General features: G+C 47.9%; 4 protein-coding genes across 4 annotated transcripts in view; 3 read left to right on the top strand and 1 right to left on the bottom strand.

Moving 5' to 3' along the window:
• The window catches only part of LOC117891082, a 46,340-nt gene that overhangs the window by 4,538 nt on the left and 21,805 nt on the right, over positions 1 to 19,997 (bottom strand). The window contains exons 3-13 of the mRNA XM_034796262.1: positions 18,216 to 18,523; positions 11,413 to 11,587; positions 4,759 to 4,891; positions 4,527 to 4,670; positions 4,240 to 4,440; positions 3,107 to 3,175; positions 2,222 to 2,331; positions 1,940 to 2,154; positions 602 to 740; positions 391 to 496; positions 151 to 313 (exon numbers count right to left, since the gene is read on the bottom strand). Coding sequence (XP_034652153.1) covers positions 151 to 313; positions 391 to 496; positions 602 to 740; positions 1,940 to 2,154; positions 2,222 to 2,331; positions 3,107 to 3,175; positions 4,240 to 4,440; positions 4,527 to 4,670; positions 4,759 to 4,891; positions 11,413 to 11,587; positions 18,216 to 18,523 — 1,763 coding nt within the window. The remainder of the gene's footprint in view (positions 1 to 150; positions 314 to 390; positions 497 to 601; positions 741 to 1,939; positions 2,155 to 2,221; positions 2,332 to 3,106; positions 3,176 to 4,239; positions 4,441 to 4,526; positions 4,671 to 4,758; positions 4,892 to 11,412; positions 11,588 to 18,215; positions 18,524 to 19,997) is intronic.
• Positions 9,595 to 10,006, top strand: LOC117891085. The gene is made up of 2 exons (XM_034796264.1): positions 9,595 to 9,747; positions 9,807 to 10,006. The coding sequence occupies exons 1-2, from the start codon at positions 9,612 to 9,614 to the stop codon at positions 9,983 to 9,985; spliced, it is 315 nt and encodes a 104-aa protein (XP_034652155.1). The 5' UTR covers positions 9,595 to 9,611; the 3' UTR covers positions 9,986 to 10,006.
• LOC117892462 (putative odorant receptor 59c) lies at positions 11,884 to 13,163 on the top strand. The gene is made up of 2 exons (XM_034798712.1): positions 11,884 to 12,665; positions 12,728 to 13,163. The coding sequence occupies exons 1-2, from the start codon at positions 11,884 to 11,886 to the stop codon at positions 13,161 to 13,163; spliced, it is 1,218 nt and encodes a 405-aa protein (XP_034654603.1).
• Positions 13,492 to 14,970, top strand: LOC117891086 (odorant receptor 59b). Its single transcript, XM_034796265.1, has 3 exons — positions 13,492 to 14,262; positions 14,317 to 14,674; positions 14,754 to 14,970. The coding sequence occupies exons 1-3, from the start codon at positions 13,493 to 13,495 to the stop codon at positions 14,820 to 14,822; spliced, it is 1,197 nt and encodes a 398-aa protein (XP_034652156.1). The 5' UTR covers position 13,492; the 3' UTR covers positions 14,823 to 14,970.

Raw genomic sequence — 19,997 nt, 5'->3', positions numbered from 1 at the left:
CTTCCCCAATTCCTCAGTTTGCGTTGCAGACAATCTGTCTGCTCGGAACATTTGTCAAGTGGACACTGTCGTTTGTCACAAGTGTCGATATGGTCCGTCCATTACGCACAAATGAGGCAATTGTTGGCTATCGCTGGACTGTGGACTCACCTGCTGACGTTGTGCCCGCCACTGGCACCGTTGAGGTGGTCATCGAACTGGGATTGGCAAAGGTGCGGACTTGAGGACGAAAATTGAATTTGGCACCGGATGCCTTGGTGCCCATGCCAATGTTCTCCTGATGCGATTTGCCACTGCGCAGCACTATGTACACCTGCCAAAACAAAAGATGAACACACACAAGAGGGGAAATGAACGGAGGAGCGGGGTGTGGCAGGGAGGTAGACTCACCTTGCTGCCAAAGATGAGGGCCAGCAGCAGGGTGACCGTCAGTTGTGTGTGGCAGAAGAAGATGATGTAGAGGAGATCCGGATTGGCCGGCGATTGCAGGAACAACCTGTCACAGAAAGGAGGGGAGAGAGGGAGAGAGAGAGAGAGGAAGAGGTAGGAGAGTAATTGGAAAAGATAGAGTTTGTTCAGTCAAAGTGAATGTTTTGCTTACATGGAAACGTTGAGGAAGCAGGTGAGCAGGAACTCATTGTAGATGGCCATCGATATGAAGCGGCTTTCGTTGAACTCGGATGGTGCCTTACGCACCATGATGCACAGTCGAACGCCCCAGGCCAGGAACAGCACCTCCACTACAGAGAGAGAAGGAGAGACGGGGCAAAAGAGCAAAGGGGGAAATAGCCAGGGATTAGTTCCTTTGTGCACTTCAATGGCCTCGCAGCTCACTTTTTGTACATTAATTAGCAAAGAGAAATGTAATTACGTTATCATTTTCATTTTTTGCACCACTCCCCCGTCCCCGACCACCGACCCCGCTCTGTTGCTGTTTAGCTAAAAGCTTCAGCGAGGCAATGGCATGGAATGGCTGGCAGGAGAAATCTGCGATCTCTGCGGGTGAAATGAAACGCGAACGAGACCCCCGAGAGCAGAGGAAAGTCATAAAAAAAGGGAGCATCCACTTTTTAAGCAATAAACTCTTTCAGCAAGGGCATGCAGAGAGGGGGAAGAGCGAGCTGCCAGCTGCAGCGTGCTGCATGCAATTAAAAAATTGTAATACGCGCTACGTGCCCCTTCGTTCTATGCAGCGTGCAGCAACAGCAAATCAAGTTATTTAGCATCTGTGTGCCATCAAAGTGCGTGACTGACGCAGCAACGCGAGACTCAACGATAATTGTTGTCTATAAACGAGGGAGAGAGAGTCTCGGTCCATGCCCAAGGCTGCAAAGATGGAAAGTGCTTCAAGTTGGCCCCCTAAACTTTTGTAATTAAGCGAAACGAAACGAAACGAAACACAGTCAAGGCAGTGCTGCAGGACGTACATTTAATCCCATTCTTATCCATCTTCAGTGCTGCATATGTGGGGGGGCGGGGACACATGCCGGCCACAAGGAAACGAACGAAAAAAAAAGATGCCTGCATATTCATATCTCGTACATGCCTTTGGCCGGAACACACACACAGCACACAACAGTGTGTGTGGATGGATGCAAATGGAATTCCCTTTAAGCCTCCCCGGGGAGTGGCGTACAGTGAATTGGAAGAGAGTGGAGTGGCCACTCGCCAGCAGCCATAAGCTGTCGCCCGTTGGCAGTGGTACGCTTTTTGCTTTGTTTTTCCATTTCCCTTGCCCTTTTTTTGCACAATTCATATGTTGCCGCACACACTGCGTATGAGCAACGCGCGCATTGTAAGCTTTTCCATTTTTTGCTGTGAAACTGGTTGGAGTTGCTCCTAAGTGGCTACTGGCCAATCAGCAGTGGCTCATGTCCGGACATATTAAATTGCTCCCCCATGATGGACAATAGATGGGAGCTGGGAGCTGGGCACTTACTCGATGTGAATGTGTAGTCCCACCAGTCGGTCTTGCACAGGAACGCCTTCAAGTCATCGGCGGTGCGTCCCACAACAACATCTGGCGGCGAGACGAGTGTCCTCACCAGCAGGCAGGTGCCAATGGCTCCGCAAATGATGCCCAAACGCTTCAGCAGGGCAGCGTCGGTGATTTTGACAGCCTTGGCGGAGCGTACACGAAAAATCACCGATATTCTGTGTGACAAAATGGCAAACATAGCAAGAGACTTCTCACACATCATCAGTTACATCGTTTACTCACCTCCAGGTCTTAAGCATCAGAGCGCCGTAGGTGAGGGAGAAGCCAATCTCTCGCAGCCAGATGCGAGCGGTGCAGGTATAGAGATTCGGATTCGGATACATCACAATGTTCTGCAATTGACAGCAAATGATAGTCAATGGTTGAGTGGATGAATGCAGGAAAACAACCCAAACAAATGCCAATTTTATGCTTTAAAAATATGATTTAAAATGTTGCTTAAAAGTTGTCAAGTTGCCAAGGGCGAGGATTATGATCCAATAACGCCTCGCACCTTTCACTTATCTATAAAGAATAACAAAGAAAAATCTCCCACACACACAGAGAGACGCAAAAAATGTCGAAAACTAGATATCCTTGTCTCTAGGACACAGCTTTTGAGTGTGTGCGTTTGTTTGTGTGTGTGGCGGCTGCATAAATCAGCAATAGATAAATAAATCCTCAGCTTCACCCACGTCGTCCCCATGTCGACGTTCGATGAACTCTCGTTTAAAGTTGTTTATTTTGGCCAGTAGTAGTATTCCATTAGCATTCGACGCTTCCCATAAATCAATCAAATTAAATTGTTCAGAAATTGATGGGAATTTGGGTTCGAGCGGCTGCCTCCCTGCCTGTCTGTCGGTCATTCACTGCCAATCGTTTGCCCGTTCTCATTTGCCTTTTTACGGAATGAATAACTGCCATTTTATTTTTGTTTGGTGGCGATTTATGGTTTCTCTTCGCGTCGACCCACGCTGGTGGCAGCATAATGTGCAACAGATATTTCCGCTTGTTGGAGAATGTTTCCAGCGACTGGCGATGCCATAATTAAAACATCAATTTATGCTTGAATGTCCACTTTGAAATAAATTACACGAAAACGGCATTCAGTCAACAAAAAGTGCTTACCGTGCAATAAATGCAGAAGGCGCCCAATGCAATGACCCGCAACAGAGCGGGACTGGCGGCACGTACAACCTGCAAGCAAAAATATTTTCAATTAGTCCTGCAAGCGAATAACTTATGTGTACTAGTGTGCAGTGTGTGTGTGTGTGTGTGTGAACTTTTGAAATTTAAATTGAAATCGTTTTAGTCGCACAATTTCACAAGAGAAGGAGCCAAGCGGTAGGAGAACCGACAAGAACAAAGGACAACAAAGTAGTGCCGAGTGCCGAGAAGGAGTCGAGTTGTCCTCACACTTGGCAAACTGTCGAGCGGCATGTTTAGCGCCATTTAATTAGTTTGGACACACACACACACACTCGAGCACACTCAGACTCACACAGAGAAGCAGCCAAAAAAGAGAGAGAGAACAAGCGACAAATGCGACTGAATCGCATTAGGAATGAAAACAGTTTAGTTGGCTAGTTGCCTTGGGACGCTAGCAAGTGGCACGAGAGTTGGGGCCTGGAGTGCACTGAGGAGTGTGTAGGTGTAAGACCCACTGGCCGGGGGCACACAAATGTCAGACAGCAACTTGGGGGTGTGTGTGTGTGGACGCTGAATAACTCACTTTGCCCAGGCCGAACATTATTACTCCCAGTGTCGTTCTGTAGAATGACAAGAGAAAGCTGCAAATGGTTTAAACCCAAAGCAAGTCAGCAGACAATTGGACGGACTTTTGATGGCTGAGCTTGTTCACAGGCTTAATGAGCGTCCGAGTGACACTCGAGTGAACTGTACATGGCGGGGCCTTCGGCTTTCGGCTTTCGGCTTTAGTCTCTGTTTCTCTCGCGACGGAAGTCGGTCGACAGTTGTGTGGATGTTTGCACTTCCGCTTATGCGCGACAATTTCCGTTGTTCGTTGTCCGTTGCAGGACGAGTCATCCCTGGCCGCACGTACAAAATTAGCTCAAATCTAACAATGCTAAGCCGCTTAGTGGGGGGCCACAATGATGACAGCAGCTCTGAGGGAATTTGACAGAGAGCAATTTCCACAAAAAGTGGGAGGATAATGCTATTATAATGATTTCCCATTACTGATTATCGTCGAAAGTCTGCTGTTATTTCTGATTCGGTGTGTTTGGAGACTGATTACTCACCTTAACTTGCTGATAGCGAAAGGTAAACCAGGCCGCAGGCGGCAGCAGGCCAATGACAATGCATGCCAGTGCCAGGATGCTGGTGCGCATCGGCCAGTTGAGGGCAGCGATGCAGGGCGACGAGTCCTCGCAGGAGTCACAGCCCTCGGCACAGGGCAGACACTCGTACTCGCTGTTGCTGTTGTACGTTGAGTTCTTGCCCTAAAACACATTTAATGAGTGCGAATTTCGCTCAGCATCAGCACTTGAGTGCTGAGCGTTGAGTCGTGAGTCAGCAGCACACTTACCAGCATCAGCTTTTCGTATTCCTCCTCCAGCAGGCTGCCATTGAAGAACTTGTGGAGCGAGACCACATCGGGGAAGTAGAATCCCTTGCGGCAGAGGCATTTGTAGGAGCCGCGACGAAAGCCCAGCCCCATGATGGCCTCGCACTGCACACGGAGACAGAAAGAAAGGAATTAAAATTTTGTGCTGACTGGGGAGTATCTGAGATGGGGTCGGGTCGAGTTTCTGTCTCACCATTGTGGTGCGCTGCTTGCACTTGTCGGTGCCGGCGAAGATATTTAGGGGCCGCTTGGTGCCGGGCGTGTGGCGCTGCGGGCACTGGTCGATGTCCACGCGCCGCAAGTCAATATCAATGCCAGATGTTCCCCTACAAAATGGAGCGCAACGAGCAGTAAAGAGAGTGTGCAAAAAACAGAGAGAGAGTTAGCAAAAGGCGTTAAAAATTTATGTTATTAATTTGTCAGCTTAACAATCAACTGGGCGGCGGCACTTAAACCAAATGGCGCCATTTATAAAACTCAATTCAATATAAATAAGTGTGTGTGTGTACCATCTAGTCCTGGCAAGTCCTGAGAGTTCTATTTATGTTTTTCTAGCATTGCTTTATCAAGCTTCTGGCCTGTGGGTTTTTTGTTCTGCCGTGGCCTTGCCCAATTCGATAACAAACAATAAATTCTTGCTTTGATTGCGCATATGTCTATGGAGACTAAGCCCCAGGAACCCCAGGAACCGCACTCGCACATACACACATTAGCCGTGCCCAGGGGATAAACTAGGAGGAAGCATGTTTTGGTTACGGTTTCCTTTGTATTGAAAACGAGCTCAGGCCAGAAATGGCAGAAAATTATTTTCTTGCTCGTCGTTGAATGGTCAATGGCCATGGGGGGGATGCCAAGAAAGAAGCTTTGCCTGCCTGCTTGTCGTTTGACAAAGACATAAAGCCATGAAAAGGGTGCACTAAGCTGTCGACGCTGCCTGAAATCCTATATGCCTGCCTCAAAGGTCGCCCCTGCAAAAGGACAGCCACCCAATTACACGCATACCTAAGCAGAATTGTGAAGGCAGCAGGCTCGCAGCCAGGCAGCCAGGCAGCCGGAACACATGTACAACTTTACGCATAATCTCAGAATTGTACGCAATTTTCAAGCCCAAGACGGTGCCCGTGGTTCAAACCTTTGCCGCCTGTTGTCCCTCTGTTGCGCTGAACTGACGTCAAAGGAAACTTTTGGTGGAACAAAAAAGATTGGGCATGATCAGTTTGTGTTTCATTTGGTAAATTCTCAGCAGGAACCTTATAAAGGATCTTCTTCGACCGCTTTCTACGGTATTACTCCCTCGTAACCCCCAAAAGGCACAGCAAAGGCCAAACATTTTGATTTCCTCGGCAATTTCCCGACTTTTTGGGCCTTCATGTGTGTGTGTGTGTCTTAGGGCTCCCGGAAAATTGTGCACGGTCTGGGTTCGGTCTAGGTTTTCATCTCCGTTTCGGGTGCGTGTCCGGGAGGGTTCATGTGACTGTCAGTTAATATTGACATATCAGTTTGTATTTATTTGATTGTTTCTGACAACTTATTGATTGCAAAGAAAAGGGGAAAGAAAACGGCACACAACGAAAAGGGACTACTACTGCCGACTGCCTCCGACGGGAGCCTGTAGAATGGCCCATCATTACATTATAGTAATGATTATGTTAATTCCCCAGCAGTTGATCCCAGCGCCTTTATGTCCTGCACCCAGATCCGGCTTGGCCTTTTTCTTTCTTCTTCTGACTCGCTGTCTCTGTGTGTCTCTCTTATTTCCTTTTTGGATAAAGTTTCGCATTCGCTTTCGTTTTGCGTTATTCGAATGCCATTTCCCATTTTCTGTGGTCGTATTTTCCTGGTCTTTTCCCTCACTCACGCCGCCTTTGTTGTTGCTGGCAGTTTTTGAAGATAATTTGTAAACGGATATTAGAAAATAAGCTGATTGAGCTGGCCTCGAATGAGGTCTGTGCGACAATATCTGTGCGTGTCGCATATTGATTTATTAGTTTTTGCGCCTTAAGCTGCCAGACGGCAGGATGTTTGCCTATCTGGTGTATACATACATACATACATGATTTACACACACAGGCAGAGAGAACCCAACACAATGCCTAATGCCTACAAATGAGCCGTAAACGCAGTTGTTTGCACATTTGTTCTCTCTTTTTTTTGGCTCACTCTCATTGCAAACAGTCGCTGGGCTTAGGTTTGGGCTGCTGCCTGTTGATTTTTGTGGAGGATTGCGAAAATGTTGGCATAATTTAATAAATTTTAAACAAATTCTCTCTCGCACTTGAATCGAATTTTTAGCTTAAAGTCTAAAAGACAAATATTTGCACAGCCAATAAAAGTCTGAGTGGGGAGAGCATCCATATGCAGGATGGTGGGATTACGCATTAGGTGAGGCGTAAAATCAGTGCATTGCAAATGCAGAGCACGTAGCACACGCACGAGCACAAACACAAACACACAAACACAAACGCATTACGTGAATAAGTGGAAGTGCATCTGAGAAGAGCTTTGGAGCTGTCTCCGATACGCTAGCGCGTGCCAGCACACATGCACGTGCCAGCTATTTAAAAATGGCAGCGATGTCAGCTAATACAGATGGCATTGCCGGCATGCCGCTCCCCGCTCCCCTTGGAGTTGTGCTGCTCCATTTTCGAGTTCATAATGTTTGCTCTGACTGGTAAAAGCATATCGAGTGGGGGGCAGGGGTTGTGTGTATTCCGTCACGCACTCAGTTTAGTAACCAGTTTGTAAACAACTCATTTGTGTGGCATTACGTATACGCACACGCCATACGCCAATTTTTGGAACGCGTCTGTCGCCTGCTGCTAATGCGCATAATCGGTTTTGTAGTTTGCACCTCGATGGCAGAGTTTGTGGCGGCGGCTCATAAAAGCGTAGGCCTACGCAGCCGAAAATGCCAGCGACATGGGCCCCGAAATGATGTCAAAAATATTTGCGACTAGAGTTGGGGGCAAAAAGGGTTTCAGCCACAATTTGTGCCTTCAATTTGCGCTAAAACGTTGTTGACTTTAATGTGGTGGTCACAAATATTTCCGCCCAAAGCGGATCCCTGATGCATCAAAAGGATTCCATTAATAGCAATTATTTTAGATATTTTGAAATACTTTTCGACATGAGGAGTCTCGAATAAATGCTTTGAGCAGCAGCTCTTGGAAGGGGTGTGCCAGTAAAGTGCAAGGCGATATGGAAACTATGTGATTTCGTAAGAAATAAACAGCACAGGGGACGGGACACATGCTGCAGAAGCATTCCTAATCAAGTCCACATTCAGCAGCTGAAGTTGCAACAGGATAACAAGCAAACAGCAGCAGCAGCAGCAGCAGCAGCAGCAGCAGCATCCAGCCACTGCCACACAAGTCATGCTTATTGCCTGATATTTGATATTTCCGTTTCCGTTTGCCTCATTATGCTTTGCCCAAGAGCAGGGCAAGAGCCACATGCTCGTCTGTACACACACAGTAGCCCTATCTGGATGGATGGGAGAATGGGGCAGGCACTGGCAGTGGCAGGCAATATTGCAGCATAAGTCAAATAAATACAATGCCAGGATTACGGCTTACACATTCTACAGCTTTGTCATTCCTCCTACGTCTCCGTTTTAATATTGAAACTTTACTGTGTGCTGTGCTGTGCTGTAAGCGAAACTTAAATGAAATCAAATAAAATTATTGCCCCAGCGGGGAGGCCTGTCCTGTCCTGTCCCTTGGCGTTTGCTCACAGCGGGCGCCTAATGTGATTTGTGCTCTGTGCTGGGCGCTGGACTAATGCGCCATTTCGTTTGGCCAAATAATTTATAATAAAATTAACTTTAACTTTATGTGCCGCCGGGTGCTTAACCGACGTCTCTGCCCTGCTCCTCATATGTATATTTGCTCTTCATGGAGAGGCAGCCACCACCACACACACGCCGCATAGCAAATTAAATCAATTAGCAAAAGTTTTCACTCTCCTCTCGCTTTATTTATTTTTGCGCAGTCTTTCTTTCCTTTTTTGCGCTTCCGCTGCCACGTAAACAAATTAATTTCCCGGCAACTAATGGGAAACTGATAGCAGAACATTATTAACATGAGCCGGACACGGACATGGATACATGGGGGAGTCGGCAAAGGATGCCGCTACCCGGTCCGGTCCAGCCACAAAACTTTTACCCTGCGCTGCAGCCAATTTTATACCGCCCACTTGCCGCCCAGTCCTTCCTTCCCGTCTAAGCTGTTGAAACAAAAGGGGCTTTGTTTGACGAGGAGCCCAGAGACTGCATCCAACAGCTGCAGCGCTGGGACCCACACACAAATGAACTCAACTAACGAACTTTTAACATTTGCACATTAATTTTCCTCTCCAGCACACAGTGGTCCCGCGCGGGTCAAACCTAATGGAACGCATTTCAATTGATGTCTGATAATCAGTGAAGTTTCAACTTAATATTCTTAACGAGTGTCTTTCAGCACAAGTTTGGCTCTAATTTCTTCACTGTATGCGTGGCACATTGAAGTGATTTCAACATTTGTGCTGAATTATTTGCCGCATCCACTGTGCGCATCCGTCCATTAGGGGCAGGCCGGCAGACCAAATTTATGTTGCAACTAATTGCAGGCAGTTGCCGAGCTTCCGACATCGACAGTGGCGCCGCCAGATAGTGGGCGTGCTCAAAGAGCCATTCCCCTTTGCTCTCCCTGCTGCCTGTTCCCTGCTGCCTGCTCCTGTCGCTAAATGTGAAATTTATTGAGCGTAGAAAGTCATTGAGCGGCAAATAGGCGTACCATGTGCGGGTGTGTGAGTAGAACTTTTATAATTGATTGCTTTAATTCAATTTGGAGCACTGCGCTCTGCTGCCTGCCCACCCACCTGAGAGCCCAACGGGAGGGCATCATTCACATCATACGCACCATCCGAGGGTGCCGTGTAATTACATTTCAAACGCTCGCTAAGTACGTGTATTTCGGTATCATATCAAATCGCAAATGCATTGGACAGGCCACTGGCAGGCAGCGTGACAGCCAGCTGCGTGGTCGAAAGTTTTCAGTGGGGGAAATGCGATTCATCCAGCTAATTCTGGTCTGCTCGCTGGCAGCAGCTGCACTGCCCGATACCCATAGCGATGCCGATAAGAGGTTGAAGCGCCGCAAGTCCTTGTCCTGGTGGCAGGAGCAATACTACCATTCGAAATGTGAGTAGTTTTGGCCTGCTGGAGATTTTAATTCGCTGCTGGAGGGCAGCCACTTGCAGGGCGCCAGAGATTCCGCTTCACCACAACAGCCGTGCCGGGGGCCACGCCCGAGTGGAAGGAAGTGCGAATGGTGTATCCCTGCTACTGCTACAAGCCGCCGCAGGAGGGTGAGGCCACAACCGAAGCCTACGAGCGCTATATGGTGGAGCGTGAAGATTTGTTTATATTGAATAAATAGCTACACCAAAGTTCCACTCCATCAAAGTGCAGCAAAACTTTAAGACAACAAACACCCAACCCGTCCGCCCATGTCCCGCCCAGGCAGCAGCAGCCACAAAAGCGCTGCGTAATCCCGCCACTAGCTTGGCCACTAAGTGAAAATAGTTTGCTGGCCAAAATGTGTTGTTGCCTTTTTTGCTGTTGCCAGACGCTTGCTGCTGTCTGTTGTCAGTCTTCTTGTGCTGCAGCATGCTGGCTGCTTTCAAGCCAAGTGATAATTGAAATTATGGATGTAGTAGAGTGGAAGTGGCAGTGGAATCAGCGCTGACAACAATGCTGAGTGACGACTAATCGTTGGGAGAATGAGCCTGAGTGGCAGCCCGAGTGGCAGCCGCAAGTAGAAGCTGTTGTCATTATGCTGATGGAACGAGCCTCACTCTCGGCCTGTCGGTAATTTGTCAAAGCCGAAAAAGTGGGGAAACCCATAAGCCGCTTTGGCTGTACATTTGAAGCATTTTCTAATAAAGAGACTAACGCCCGCACAGCCGATTTAACAAATTTAATGAAAGAAAATAAAAATACAGACAGATCCCTTGCCAAGCGGGGAATTAATTAAATATTCTCAAAAGTCAGAGACGGAGGCAGGAGCAGGAGCAGGAGCAGTTTTGTAATTTATTGATCTGAACGGCCATGCGCCGGGGAGCATTCATCGTCAATGAATTTCGCATCAAACTCCCATAACTTGCTCAACGATTTCTTCACTTGTGTTTTCTTTTGGCAAAGAGTTCCGCCAGCCAACTTTTGAACCATTTCCACATTCAATTGAAAAAGTTGGCCCCAAACATGAAAAGGCAGCCAGGAAACTATGGAAAAAGTGAGACAAAAAATTGAAAATTACTTCAAATAAAGATGATGATGAAAAGAATCAAGAGAGAGAGAGAAAAAAAACAGCACGCGATAAAGTTTCATAAGAATGTTGTGCACTCTTTGAACGTATTCCATTTGGAGCGGTGCGTGAGTGAAATTTGCTATCGGTCCCTGAAGTCCTTCGATGGTTCGATGAAGGGAAAAAGTACTAAAACTTAAAGCAGATTGCACGTGCCAGGCAGAGCGGAGCAAAACCGAAGAGCCAAAGCTGAGTAAAAACAGTCATTCAGCTATTCAATTACTTTTGCTATTTACAGTGTCTCCCTCCTCGCACTCCTGATTCTCCTCCTCCCCCACACACAACAGACAAAAGCCAGAAAGCTGACGCTGTCGCTTCATCATAGTTTCTACTACGGCTTTGTCTCGTCCTGGGGAAATTCGCTCGGGTGGCACTTTTCGGGCCAATGCAGTTTCCTTTTCAAATTCCACTTGGCTGTGAATTATTTATAGAATGAATGCGCAACACAGCCATGTGCAGCCATTTTGCAGTCACTGGCCATTGTTTGGGGGCTTACTTACTTGAAGTGATAGCTGCCATTCTCATAGCCAAAGAATGGCACCGTGTAGGTTAGCATCCAAATGTTGCCACCACCGCAATCGTAATACGGCTTCGACCATCTGCCATCCTCATATTTAACCGCCAGAGTATCATCCTCGATGCGCTCCTCGGTGCGATTCGAATACAGATGAAAGGCTGCAATAAAGGAAAGAGCGAAGGAATACTTAGTAAGCGTTATCCCTTATGCAAGCTGTAATTAGTGTTACCCCACCCCCAAATCGATAAGCCTTTCAATGCAAAGAGAAAGCGTTTTACTTTGGTTGCCTTGCTTAATGACTTTATAAACTCAAACATTGCGCCCCGATTGAGACATCGAGCCGTTTGTCCAATAAATAAACCAAAAATTGCTAGTCATTAAAAAGCTATCAGGAATGTGCCTTTTCTCCTGCACGTATATAAGACCCTTGGCGGTTGTAACTTTAGTTTAAATCATGAAGAAAACGCTCTTTGAACGCCTGCGGCCGGCGCCACTCACCGCGAAAGTTGCCTCTGTGGACGCCTGCGTGTACTTTTATCGGGCGGCAACCTTTTTGGGCTGGGTGCAGCCTGAGGGACTGGGACAAGTGCAACGATGGGCTTACTTTCTATGGACCTGCACCACCATGCTGCTCGGGCTGTTGTATCTGCCACTGGGCCTCACACTCACCTTTGTGGTGCACTTTGACATGTTCGGGCCCAGCGAGTTCCTGTCCTCGGTGCAGGTGGACATCAATTGCATTGGGAATGTGATCAAGGCGTGCGTCACCTACTCGCAGATGTGGCGCATGCGGCGGATCAACGAAATGATTGCCCCACTGGATGAGCGTTGTGTGACGCTGAATCAGCGCCAGATACTCCACACGATGGTGGCCCGAGCGAATCTCATTATTATGTTCTTTCTCAGCGTGTACATTGGCTTCACCACCACGACGCTGTTCGCCTCGCTGTACGCTGGACAGGCTCCGTGGCAGCTGTACAATCCGCTGGTGGACTGGCGTCAGGGCACACGCCAGTTGTGGCTGGCCTCGCTCTTCGAGTATTTTGTGATTGGCATTGCCGTCACGCAGGAGATGCTGTCGGACACCTATCCGATCGTTTATCTCTCCATGTTCCGTGCACATTTGGCCATACTCAAAGATCGCATGGCGCAGCTGCGCTGCAATCCCGAGCTCTCGGAGCAGCAGAACTACCAGCAGCTGGTGGACTGCATCAAGGATTATCGGACAATACTGCAGTAAGCGCAGAGTGAGAAGTTCCCGGGAGAGTTTATCCTTTATTGGAGCTCTTTCCTTGCAGCTGCTGTGAACTTATTAGACCCACGCTGTCGGCCACCATCTTTGCGCAGTTTATGCTGATTGGCATCGTCGTGGGTCTGGCAGCCGTCAACATTCTCATCTTCACCAGCAGCTTGGGCATGGTCATGTCGAATGTCACCTTCATCGCTGCCATTTGCATCGAGTCCTTTCCGCTCTGCATGACCTGCGAGCTGTTGATCGCGGACTGCGAATCGCTCGCCTTTGCCATCTTTCACTCCCACTGGGTAGACGCGGAGCGGCGCTACAAGTCGGCCATTATTTACTTTCTGCACAGGGTGCAGCAGCCCATACAGTTCTGGGCCGGTGCCATCTTTCCCATATCCGTGCAGAGCAACATAACGGTGGCCAAGTTTGCGTTCAGCATCATCACGATTGTCAATCAAATGAATCTGGCGGAGAGGTTTCGAAAGGAATGAGGGAAGGACTATTTTCCACTGACTTTCAAAGTGTTTTCTGTAGTCATGAAAGATTCAATAGCAAACGGATTCGTTTATTAACCAATTGCAGCTAATTGGCTGTTGGCTGTTGGCTGTTGGCAGGTTTAGTTGCACTTTAATAATAAATCATTGTTGGCACTTTGCATGGCCGATTGTTTGGTCTAATTACAGGCCCCACCAACCAGGTGCTGGCTGGGTGCCGGGGCGTGTCTGTCGGAGTGAACCGCGAGCACCTGTCCACTTACCGGGGGGCTATAAAACAGACATGCGACAACAGACAGACAACAGAACTGACTGACTGGCTGGAAATGGTGTTGTTTGAGCTGATAAATCCGGCACCGCTGACGCAGAACGTTAAGTCCCGCGAGGCGAACATTTATTTGTACCGCGCCATGTGGCTCATTGGTTGGATACCGCCCAAGGCGGGACTACTCCGCTATGTCTACCTCTTCTGGACCTGCGTGCCGTTTGCCTTCGGTGTGTTTTACTTGCCGGTGGGATTTGTCATTAGCTACGTGAAGGAGTTCCGCAACTTTACGCCCGGCGAGTTCCTCACATCGCTGCAGGTGTGCATCAATGTGTATGGGGCATCGGTGAAGTCGACCATCACGTATGCGTTCCTCTGGCGGCTGCGCAAGACGGAGCAGCTGCTGGACACGCTGGACAGGCGACTGCAGACCGATAGCGATCGCCAGAAGATCCACAACATGGTGGCACGCAGCAACTACGCTTTCCTCATCTACAGCTTCATCTACTGCGGCTATGCGGGCTCCACGTTCCTCTCGTATACGCTGGGCGGCCATCCGCCGTGGTCCGTGTACAATCCGTTTGTCGATTGGCGCGACGGTCTGGGCAGTCTGTGGATACAGGCCATCTTCGAGTACATCACCATGTCCTTTGCCGTGCTGCAGGACCAGCTGTCCGACACGTATCCCCTGATGTTCACCATCATCTTTCGGGCGCACATGGACGTGCTGAAGGATCATGTGAGGAGTCTGCGCATGGATCCCGACAAAAGCGAACAGCAAAACTATGAGGATCTGGTCAATTGTGTGATTGATCACAAGATAATACTGAGGTAAGAGCCACAGTATGGCCCCAGAGGCATGGGCTAAGTTCGTTTGCATTGCAGATGCTGCGACATGATCCGCCCCATGATATCCCGCACAATCTTTGTGCAATTTGCGCTGATTGGATCCGTGCTGGGACTCACGCTCATCAATGTGTTCTTCTTCTCGAACTTTTGGAAGGGCGTGGCCTCCTTTCTGTTTGTCATCACCATTCTGCTGCAGACATTCCCCTTCTGCTACACATGCAATTTGCTCATCGATGACGGCGACGATCTGGCCAACACAATTTTCCAATCCAATTGGGTGGACGCCGAGCCGCGCTACAAGGCCACCCTGATCCACTTCCTGCACAATGTCCAGCAGCCGATTATCTTCATAGCCGGTGGCATTGTGCCCATTTCCATGAGCAGCAACATAAGCGTAAGTTTGAACAGAGATTCGAGAGAGTTCGATACTCAAAGTGACCCTCGTTTGGCCCTCGTTTGGCCCTCGTTTGTAGGTGGCTAAATTTGCTTTCAGCATTATCACAATAGTGCGGCAAATGAATCTGGCGGAGAAGTTTCAGTAGGAGCAAAGTTTCACGTTATTTGTCCTGAATTATTCCGCACTTGTAACGGAAAAAATGAAGATTCTGCGATTTGCATAAAATTGGTATATGTTGCGGCTTATCCGCCACAAGATTTTGCCTGATTTAGTTGGTAAATGGTAATGGCAATGTGGAGCGGGAGTGTCTCCATTTTGGTAAATTGTGTTAACAGACGGAAATTACAAACAGCCAGACGCCGCCAGAGGACAGTAGACACAGCCACACAGGAAGTACATATAAATGTTTACATATTGCATGAGGTTTTTATTTAAATTTTATGTTAAACACGTGACTTGTAAACAGCAAAAAGAGAAAACCCATCCCAACCCTCCTCCCCACAGAGACTCGTCGCAGCGTCGTATAATAATATAAATCGCTTCGCTCAGCCATAACAACTACAGAAAGGGAATGAAATCTATTCTACGAGTCATATATGCCGGCGGTAGAGTAAAAAGCAAATATTATGACATATTTCTGCGGCTATGCTGCTCCGCATTGTACGTGCCACACACGCGGCAACACAGATACAAAAAATATCCACATACGCGAGTGCTCTTGGGTATATATTTGTGTAGAGTTCAACAAAACAAAACTGTGTCCTTACAGCTTCAAGCAGTCTGGTTGCTCGTGCTTTTTATGTAGTTTTTCCTTGGGGGCAGATAAAATAATAATTCAATTAAATAATATTCCAGAGCTAATGCAAATTATAAATTATTCGCACAAATATTTACCATAATTGGGCAAAGTGTGTGTGTTGATGCATTCATCGATACATTATATATAATATATTTAAACACAATAATGATATTGAAAAGGCTACTTAATGCACTCGTTACGGCATTGATTGCGCCGCCATTTGGTGTGTTTAAGTGGCAAAAATATTATTAATTATGCAATGAAATGGTAATCAGTCAAATTTGCACTCTGGCAGCGTAAACACACTTATGTATGTATACATATATGTACATATACATATGTATGTGCATATGTATGGGTATATGTATGTACAATTTAATCAAATTAATAGCACTTGAATTGGCGGCAAATCGGTTGCGGTGTGCGGCCCCTGCCGCGTCCTTGTCCTTGCCACGACGGAGAACAAAAAAATGTTGCAAATTTAATCAGCGTTCCGGGTAACGGGTATCGCATTGGCTCAAGCTTGCCACAGCTTAAGGAGCGGCAGTGGCAGTGGCAGTGCCTTCGCCTGACAGTTGCAAGTCGCAAGTTTTGCAGCGAGGGTAAAGTTTTTTGCGGGCAAACTATAAAGCCAAAGGCGAATACGCAAATATGCAAATGCACATAAATTGAAAGTCAGCGAACGGCGTGTGCGGCCTTGCAACGCGTCGCTGCAGCGTGCTGTGGGGTTCTACGAGCACGAGAGTGTATTTCAGCAGGCCATAAATCATAGTTCACGGCACACCAACACACACACACACCCACACACATACTAACTAGCACATTGAGGCGCATTTCACACTCTGAGAAAGTTTTGGCCGTGTGTGCATGGCGACCAATAGATAAATGGCCGGACCGGACCGTGCCCGTCTGCTGACCGAAATTGCCATTGCCTTTAGTGCATTGTTTGAGCCACAAAAATTATTTGCCTAGTTCTCAATTGTTTTTCTCTCTCTCTTGCCTTCCACTTTTCCACTTCTGTCTTTTCACTTTTTGGCCATCCAACAGCGGCACAGACAAACAAATGGGGGGAAACCGAGGACGATCTTTGATGTTTGTACGAGTGGTATGGCAAATAGTTGGCTGCCAGCCTGCAATCAGCTTTTGGTTCCCCCCCGCTCCCGCAGTGTTAGCTCGGCCCAAAACTATACCAGCTATTAGTATGCATGGGCCAATGGTCTAAAGGCAAACCCACGTAAATGTCGTCTCGTCGTCTCTGTCTCTGTCTCTGTTCGAGCTGTTTGTTTGTTTTCGATTCCATTTTTCTGTCCTGCCATTACCACAGCGTGTCCCCTCTGTGCTGTACCAATCTGTTCTTCTGTCAGTCTGTCCCTCTGTCCAGTTGCTCGACTGTGCGGTTGCTCGACATCCATATGTGGGTGGATTGTCGCTGCTAGAGTCCTGCAGAGCATTCAAATACGACATTCTCTCGCGGTCGCCATGCAATTGTTTCTCTGTGGCTTTGCCTGTGCGGCCCGTGGTCGGTGGCCCGTGGCGTTTGCCGCATTCCAATACCAAAATACCAAATACTCATGCGGCATTTAGTGTGTATTAGCGGCGGGCAGGCAAACAAACAAATAATTTGCATGCTCGCATAACAAACACAAACAGGACACGTTGAGGGGCAATCGATGCAGCCGTTGCCTTTAATTTGCAAATTATTTTTAAAGTGCATTTCACTCTTTACGCTCCCTTTTGCTTGATCCAACACTCTTTGGTGTCGGAGTGTGAAATTATGCAATCAAACAGGGGAAAGTTGAGCGGCACAGAAGGGAGGGGCGTCAGAGGCGAGTGGGTGTGAGGATAAGTTGACATCATTAAAACTAATTCAACGACATTAAATTGTTTGTGTGTTGTTTGTAATCACTTTTCGCTGCACAGCAAAAACTTTGCTTGTTAAACTTTGAATACTGGAGGATAATCCAAGGGAAACTTCAGTCACCAGACAAGAGAAATTTCAAGACGAAGAACAGCGGACGGGCTGACAAACTCGATCCCACGCTGCAGGGCTACAGCTATGGCTACAGCTATGATGAAGATGAAGCTGAGGCTCCTGGGTTGAGGTTGAGTGGATGTCGGTGAAGGTGGAGCGACAACTCTTGCATAAAATTAGCTTACACGCATCACTGTCACTGTCAGTGTAACAGCTTGGCCGGGGTCAAGTTGAATGGACCAACCGTGTGATGGGATTAGATGTAATCGGTCAGGCGAACGGTGGTGCTGGCCCTGCTCCTGGCCATCGCAGCTAATTAACAGCGGAATGTGAGATTCGGTGGCAGGGCCATTTCCATTGCCACGTTGCAAATGGAACTTTTGAATTCGCGTGGGGCAGACACACTTTCGTTTTATTTATACGCTTAATTGTTGGGAGGACTCTGGCTGCCAAGTGGCGATGATAAAACATGCTGAAATATGCCTCTCCCAAATGGCAACGCAATTAGGCAGCAGCCCCTTGGGGCTAGAGTTTTGGGGGCCTGTGACTAATGAAGTCGGAGATTAAAGCCACCCAAAAATGTATAAATATTCAATGCCATATATACATATAAATTGTGTGCATGTCGCACAAAAGGCAAAAGGCAATTGGCTTTGTCTCCGCGCTATCTGCGTGGCACCCATAAATAAGACAGAGGACTGTCCGTGGCATAAATCAGGAGGGGGGCATAGGCGTAGGACATTTTAATATGGCTTTCTGGTACTTACATTTTAGATACTGCTCATTGCGTGCTATCACCTTTTCGGCATTCTTGCGGGCCAGAAAGAACCACTCGGAGGTATTGCCCAGATAGTGATATTCCATGGCCAGATCCTTGGCAAAGATGGCGCCCAGATTCGGCGGTGGCAGGCGGTAGGCAAACGGACAGAAGAGGCCCGGCTGTGCGGGATGTTCGTTCCAATCGAAGCAATTTCCGGCCGCGAATATATCATCGTCAAACTCCACCATCGATAGCACAGAGGCATGCAGCAAGTTGACATCTTCCTGCACCCGCTGCCCCGTTGTCTTAAATATTCTGCAAGAGACACAAGAGAGACACGTAGGATAATAGTTTGGACACAAAAAAGTGCAATTTATGCGGCAAGGCCGGCAGGAAATTGCATTTAAAATAGATGAAAAAGTGGGCGGTGATTATGGGCGACCATGAAATGTTCTTTAATGTAGGAGAATAAATGCAGGATAAAGTCGTTGGGCAAAACCCCATTTAAGGCATCAATTATGTGCAGCATGTACATATGTACATATCTATGGATGTATACCCTACCGTATACTGAAATATAATATAATCATCCTGGCTGGTGCCGGATTTTGCAAGCAGTGCACCGGAAAGCGAAAACGAAAGTGGCTCAGTGGAGCGAACACCCCGGATTGCCTTTCTCTCATTTTTAGTACGTTGGCGGCGGCGGCGGCGGCCTGTCATTCCTATTTTTATAGCCACCTCGAGAGTTGTGGGGCAGGGCTCGGCTCACTTTCACGTCGGAGGCTGTGTCAGGCGGGCGGACTGACTCGTTACAAGTGCATACTTACAGGCGCAGCCGCCTTCAAGCTGCGCTCAAGTGCGCTGCGCGGCTGCCCGACTATTGTCTGTGCCCACGTTCCCACAATGGCTGCCTCCCTCTGGCACACCTCCGCCCCTGCCAGCCGTGGAGAGCAATGTGGGTGCGGAAAATGAGTAAACGAGAAAATTACATTCAAGATTTCTGCCAAGAGTACACGCGGAGGTGACCTCCTTCCGCTCTCGCTCTCGCTCTCTCTGTCTGAGAAATATTAATTAAAATGTGCCTTTAAGAGCAGAAACGTTACAACGCTGCCTTCAATTTGATTTTCCAATACATTAGCCGGCGAGCAGCAGATACCTAACCCCCGGGACGCAGATCTACTTATGGGATATACGTTCTGCAAGCGACATGACTGCGGCTCCCTTATGTGACTCGCTCGCTAATTGGGCGAGGCTCATTAATTCACTTGTGGGCCTCATTTGTAAATGTCAACAGCATTTGTCAGCGCCCATCGCTTCCCTCTACCCAGACAATCTCCAAGGTCATGTCACGGCTCAAAAGTCGCCTAATGACGACGACGACGACGACGAGGACGAGGAGGATGTTTTCTGGTGATAATGCTGACTTAGCAGAGCTCAACATGGAGTTGACAGCTTCGCTTCGTTTCTTTTTTCTGCCTCTCGTTATTTATGGCTCTTGAGCCAGCCCCTGCCCCTCGGAGGAGCGCTCACTTAGCTCATGCTGCAATTATCAATGCATCTCTCTGCATTCCCATTTGTGGCATCTTCCGTAAACATTCTGCTATGATACTCTCAGTCTCTCTGTCTCTCTCTGGTGTAATCCCAATTGGCTGTAGCTATGATTACTGTAGCAGTCTGCTACCTTTTTGGGGGGGAAGTGTGTTTAAGACACTTTTCAACACTCGAGTGCTGTGCTGTGTTGTGCTGTTCTGGGGCAAGGGCTGAAATAAACAAGCAGCAAACAAGCTTC

The sequence above is a fragment of the Drosophila subobscura genome, chromosome E (genome assembly GCF_008121235.1).
Source record: "Drosophila subobscura isolate 14011-0131.10 chromosome E, UCBerk_Dsub_1.0, whole genome shotgun sequence".
In the NCBI taxonomy this organism is placed as follows: domain Eukaryota; kingdom Metazoa; phylum Arthropoda; class Insecta; order Diptera; family Drosophilidae; genus Drosophila; species Drosophila subobscura.
Note: the sequence above shows the minus strand (reverse complement) of the source record. Positions and strands in the feature narration are given on the sequence as shown.